Source organism: Epargyreus clarus, unplaced genomic scaffold, assembly GCF_041222505.1.
Source record: "Epargyreus clarus isolate Ecla_fem2 unplaced genomic scaffold, WU_Ecla_fem_2.2 ptg000010l, whole genome shotgun sequence".
NCBI classification, from domain to species: domain Eukaryota; kingdom Metazoa; phylum Arthropoda; class Insecta; order Lepidoptera; family Hesperiidae; genus Epargyreus; species Epargyreus clarus.
This window is the reverse complement of record NW_027332218.1, coordinates 2,392,163-2,398,468: the sequence shown is the minus strand read 5'-3', so window position 1 is coordinate 2,398,468 and position 6,306 is coordinate 2,392,163. Positions and strand designations below refer to the sequence as shown.

Sequence of the window (6,306 nt, the reverse complement as noted above, 5' to 3'; positions counted from 1 at the left end):
ATTTAAATAATGAATATGGTGATAGATGGATAGGACGCGGGGGGCCAATAGCGTGGCCACCTAGGTCACCGGACCTTTATCCGTTAGACTTTTATTTATGGGGAGAAATTAAAAGACTTGTTTACGTTGAGGAAGCCCAGAGTTATGAGGACCTACGCAATAAAATAATTACAGCTTTTAGTGAAGTGAAAAGTGTTCAGACACAAATAATGTTAAAAAACAATTTAAGAAAGCGTGCTCAGCTTTGTATTGAGAGAAATGGACTCCACTTTGAACAGTTTTTGAAATACCAGTGATATGTAGACAATGTAAATACCAGTGTGTTTTATAAGGGACTTAAAGAAAGTTGATTAATTATGCAATTAGGTAAGTTAATTTGTTGTAAATAGTTGATTCCATTTTTTTAAATACGCCATAATAAATTAAACATGCACATTCGTTTTAAAACAATAAAGTCGTAATGTAGGTAGTGTGTATTTGTTCATTATGACGGTCCTAAGCCCGTGAAAAGTATAAAGGAAAAATTGGAATCTTTAACCGATTATTTATTTGTGTGCGTGTCAGTCTCAATGAAAAGAACCGCGCGTCGGCATACTTGTATTACGAGTTTGTGTGCGTTAGTGCTAGTGTTATTATCAATGACTGCGCGTACCATGCAATGGTTGTCCATAATGTACGCAGAATTTGGAATAACTTAGAATTAATGTAATTAAATAATTAAGGGGGATTTTAAAGTTTTGACATTTTGAACATAACATTATTGATGTCTAGAATATGGTAAAAAAATTTGGGTACCCTTTGAAAAAACACCCTGTATATTAAAAAACATAACATGCATTTTCATTCAACACTTTCTATATAATTAACTATAGCATTCATTTGTATAAATAAAAAAATACAACATTTACAATCAAAAAATTAAAAAGCAAGTCAAGTATGCAGATGTAATTAAAAAACTGTAGGCAGGCAGCCCTAACGCGTTACCGTGCCCAGCGCAACCGTAGGTATCTAATTCAAGGACAGGGCCGAGTTAAATTACTGTATAATCCTTATACTGTGGTTTAACTCACCCGCGAAAAGTAGAGGTTTTAGAAAATGGCTACTTAATATTTTTGTTTACTAAAATGACGGAATACGTGAATATGACCGAATATTTTTACATAAAATTAAAAGAAATCATTTCTTTATGAGGTGTTTTTTACAAACGATATACATTTGAAATGTGTTCTAATAATATTTTTGTTGTAATAACATGCTATATAAGAGTTGTAATAATATAGTGAGAAATGCTATGTATTGTAATATGTTATTTTTTACAATGTAATAAAATATTCTAATTCATTATATGGTGCATTGAATGTGTTGATCCAGTATGAAATTCTATGAAAACCTATGATAATTACACTTCAAAGATGTATTAGGGGAGAACAGGGTAATGAGAGCCTATTAAGGGAAGGTTTTAATAAAAATCACGTTAGTTGAGATATTTGTATTTTTTTATTATAAACTCTTACCATCATTATTAGAGGATATTTTAATCACAGTCATAATCAACTACAGACATGTAATAAGCTACAATTAGCGATTTACTAAAAAAGTCAGTCGCTCCCATTACCCGATAAATGCGGCTAATGAGAGCCCATTTAACGCTCATATGGGAAATGGGAGCCATTATAATTACTCTTAAAGAAAAAAAATAACAAAACGTACTAGGCATGAGATCTAGTTATTACAATAATCAATATAATATAAAACTCTTGGTAACAAGTTAAAACAAAACAAATTCAAACTAAACGGAGATAAAATATGAAAATATTAACTGAAAGCAAAAGTCCCGATTTTAAGGATCCAAACAAAATGCACAAATATAAGTATCTGGACTATCACTGCCAGAACACTCCTTATGGGCCCAGTTGCCGCAACTTCTGCATCGGTACCACATCTCTCCACTTTTTCCAGTATCTAAACAAATTGCACATAAATTATCCTCTTCAGAATATTCTGACTCATCATCGCATATAGCATTTTCGTCAATTGATGAGTCTTCATTATCACTTTGAAACAAAAACTTTGTTGCCTTTCTTATCCTTGTGTTTCTGGTTTTAATCTTCTTACTTTTAAGCTCTTTATCTTTGGTATTTTTCTTCTTAATACATTTGCCTTTGGTACATTTTCCCTTGATACAATTTTCTTTACCGCAGTTTCCTTTATTTTTCTTAATTGCTTTTGTCTTATTCTCCTTTTCAGTTCTTTTCCTCTTCTTTTCTTCAAATATTGCTTTCATTGGAGTGCTTGTTATTATTTCAGAATGCTGTTTGTTCTTCAACGGTCTTTTGTTTTGAGATATGAGTTGTTGAGGCAGTGGGCTGACAATGGAAACAGCATGAGCAAAGTCAATATTAGATGGAGTTGCGATAGATGTGACGGTATGTGTCTCCGAAATTGCTGGCAGTTCTGGTGTTGAATATGATGTGGATGGAATTGGAACCGGGGTTACAGCAGCTTCCCTCTCAATAATTTCCGGTTCAAATTGTAGATCACTTAAAATAGATGGACTTGTTGCAGGGCAAGCATATGGTTGCCCAGTTTGATGTGATGTTGATGGCATATGAGGGACATTAGTTGGCTGCTGTTGTGCGTCAGCAACTGGCACAGATGATCTAGATTCCTCATCTATGAAGTCTTCATCACAAAAAACTCCAGGATTCAGAGGATATATTCCCGTTGCTTTAAAGCTCGATACTCCTTTTTCTATAGAAGCAACTCTAGTATAAGCTTTATTAAACAGTCCAGCAATGTCGTAAGGAGTAATTTTTACCAAATTTCTTGATTTTATATACAAGTTGCATTCTTTGTTATAAGCTGTTTTAAGCGGGGAATAAAACGCAACGTCAAGGGGCTGTAGACGGTGGGATGAATGTGGAGGAATGGTTAGCATTATGACATGGTTCTCTTTTGCCAATTCCCAAGCTTCGAGAGTAGCATGACTGTTATGATTGTCCAATATTAGCAATACGGGTGTTTCAGCAGAAGGCTTGGTGTGTTTAATAAAATGACGAAGCCATAAAACAAATATCTTTTCGTTAGTCCAGCCATTGTGTGAACACGTGTAAATGGCTCCAACTGGTCCATCTTTCTCGAGTTGTGGTGAGTGACGTTGACGGGGAAATATAAAAAGCGGAGGAACGAACGATCCAGAGGCACTTACAGCACATATAACAGTGACCGTCTTACCTCTTTCCCATGACGTTATAGACCCGACGCGTTTTTGTCCTTTGGGAGCTATAATTTTTTCAGTCTCTTGGACGGTCGTTATTCCAGTCTCGTCTACGTTGTAAATCATTTGAGGTTCGAAGTTATGTTGCTCCATTAATTTCTCCAAGTTATTGAATAAAAGCGTTATCTCAGTCTTATTAAATCCTAGGATTCGGTTGATGCTTATGGCTTCAGGCTTTCTAATACTCAAATCTTGATGACGGTGTAAAAATCCAGCCAGCCAATCTTTTCCTGCAGTCTGATTGACTTGGTTAAACCGTTTCTCAATACCTAGTTGCTTAGCTACACTATAACATACTTTGCGAAACTGTTCTCTTGTCAAACCATAAAATTTGCTTGACATAGTCCGAAGGTGGTTAGCCAGTATTTCTTCTTGGGCAACATTAAATACAGTACGTCTTCCCAGCTTAGGCGAGTTTTTGTAGCTACTGTCGTCGGCTTTCGCTAAATTGTATCGCTTCTTAAGAGTGCTATAAGGAATACCAGTTTGTTGCGATACTTTGTACACCGAAATTCCTCCTCTTTTGAGAATAGATACCGCATTTTCTAATGAATCCACTGTCCAAGAAGCTTTTGTGGTTGTCCGAGTTCTTTTACGTGGCATCTAAAAGAAAAAAATAAGCATTTATATCTCTGAACTAAATGGGGTAATGGGAGCGATGTCGGGTAATAAGAGCCTAACTAGGCTACCATTAGCCGCTGACGACCATTTTGAAAAGTAATAACATAAATATGTAATTGTATTCTCAATCACAATTCAACTATTTGCTCTTGTTAGTTAACGAATCTGGCGATATAATAAGCATAACTACAATAAAATAAGATTATGTTTTCATGCTTACCTTGATCCAGGCAATTTGCAATTTCTTGTAAGCGTGGAGCGAAAAACACACAACCGTCCCTCGTGACTATACGAATGGCACTAACGGTTCGAGCGCGTCAGGCGAAGTTTGCCGATTGTTGACGGAAGTAGCCGAGTACCTACGAACGCGCGTTTGTGGCTGCGTTCCGTTCAAACACCATAGCTCCCATTGCCCGACCGCTCTCAATACCCCGCGTTCCCCTACTTTGTTTGGTTAGAGATTGGGTAAGAGGATAGTTAGAGGTTATCTTGATGTTATTCGAGGATTTTCAAAATAAAAACAACACAGAATTATACAAATTCATTTATTCCATTGCACTTACAAAGTAACTTATACCTTTGTTCAAGTAATACTCAAAAGATCCAAGGCCACAATATTTACCCATTTATCTTCGCAAACAAACCGCACAATATAAATATCTCACGTTACTTACACATAAAACACATTTTTAGTCATAACACATTATCCCGTGCATCAAAACATTCTAATAATTACCACAATGTAAAGTGTAATTGAAACCGCAAAAACTTAGTAAATAAAACATTATGGCGATCATGTCTACAAACAAAAGCGAAACAAAATGAATTCCTAGGGAATAGAGATGTGGCCGTACCATAATAATATCGATAATTGAATATACTCTAATCGAAGTCACAAAAGTAAATTTCAATATTCTTTTTGTATTATATATTTTAGTTATGCCATTTAGGTTCCTTCCTTGTGCATCTAGTATATTATTATACAATAGTGATTATGGATGTTATGACAATAAAATATTCAAGGAAAAACTCATTTTTAAAGTATTGCCTAGCAGTATTTCTTATACAATTAATAAATCCATCTGTGCCAAAAGGGATCACTGACGGACTAGGAGAGCGTCGTCGCTCTTCAATATTTACTCAGAACATTTATTTAGAATATAATGGTTTAAAAAATAACAACAATAATATGATCATGTGGTCACCTTCTATAGTCGAGTAGCGCAAGGATACTACGTGTGGATGGATACGTGTGTGAATAGAAGACTATTTTGTTGGATGGAAGGATGAGAAGAGAAAATGATGCTAAAATTTGCTTTGAAAATCGGTCCAGTAGTATTACTAGTAACAACACTAACTGAACCTCATCATCATGTCATAAACCAATAGTGCAGTAATCATACATTATTATGTACAAGTTTGTTTAGAGGTTATTATAATAATATAAATGCCAATTAATGGTTATATTTTTTCTATCGCCGTTGAAATAATTAGACGACTACGGGAAACCTACCTCATTTAGGAGTGATCGACTTCATTTAGGAATCTAATCTTATATGAAGTTTTTTACAGATGTCCACGGCAGTAGCTATTTACCATCAGATAGACTGCATGCTCGTCTGTTACTCATATATAATATAAAAAATTCTATTATTAAATTATCTCGAAAACCAATGAACGGTTGAACTTTAAATATCAATGACTATGAAATAAAAATCTATATGTAAGTTGTCTAACTATAATACTAATAAAATATCCGACTAGAACACTTTCTTCTTCTTTGATATGTTTTACAGCGCACTAGTACAGTCATATTTTATCTTAGGTTATATTTCTTTTTTTTTTAAATGTCTACTTCCTTGTATGGAAAATTCTGAAACAATCGTCTAAGCAGAGCGCCATTTTACACATCGGGCATTCATAACGTGTTTTAGATATTAGCCCATTTCTGTAACATAAAACGCAATTTTTGCGACCCATATTGGTTTTAAATTTGATGTTTTGTCGCATTTGGTCAGTAATTGGTATTAAACTAATAAAATGGCGCTCTGTTAAACGATTGTCTGGAAAATCATTAGTGGGATGTAGGCGACTTGTGGGTAATTCACTAGGCATATGTTTTCTCATGATTTCCTGCACTAACGTTAACCGAAACACTAATGAGTCCATTTTAGTGTTGTTAGCTTTTTCGAACAAGATCCGCGCATTTTGGATCGAAATGTTTAGAAGTCGCTTAAACAACTTTTTTGACCATTTTCGACACTGTTTCCGTTCAATGAGCTACGGTTCAAGCATCTGATCAAGTCGATCAACCCCTCCCATCCGTGTATTATAATCCGCGATCAAATTAAATTTAAATTGGGAACTTCGCCCAGATCTGGCATCTGACGTTTGCGACATGTCATGAT

At 35.0% G+C, this 6,306-nt stretch overlaps 1 protein-coding gene across 1 annotated transcript; it reads right to left on the bottom strand.

The window, feature by feature from the left end:
* Nucleotides 1-1,474: 1,474 nt before the first annotated feature.
* Nucleotides 1,475-4,340, bottom strand: LOC140745303 (uncharacterized). Its single transcript, XM_073077072.1, has 2 exons — nucleotides 4,119-4,340; nucleotides 1,475-3,880 (listed from the first exon to the last, which is right to left on the bottom strand). Exon 2 carries the CDS (start codon nucleotides 3,878-3,880, stop codon nucleotides 1,841-1,843), a length of 2,040 nt encoding a protein of 679 aa, XP_072933173.1. The 5' UTR covers nucleotides 4,119-4,340; the 3' UTR covers nucleotides 1,475-1,840.
* Between the last annotated feature and the right edge of the window lie 1,966 nt (nucleotides 4,341-6,306).

Bases quoted from the DNA above. Each gene is read 5' to 3' on its own strand.
- LOC140745303 (XM_073077072.1), bottom strand. From the start codon at position 3,880: ATGCCACGTAAAAGAACTCGGACAACCACAAAAGCTTCTTGGACAGTG.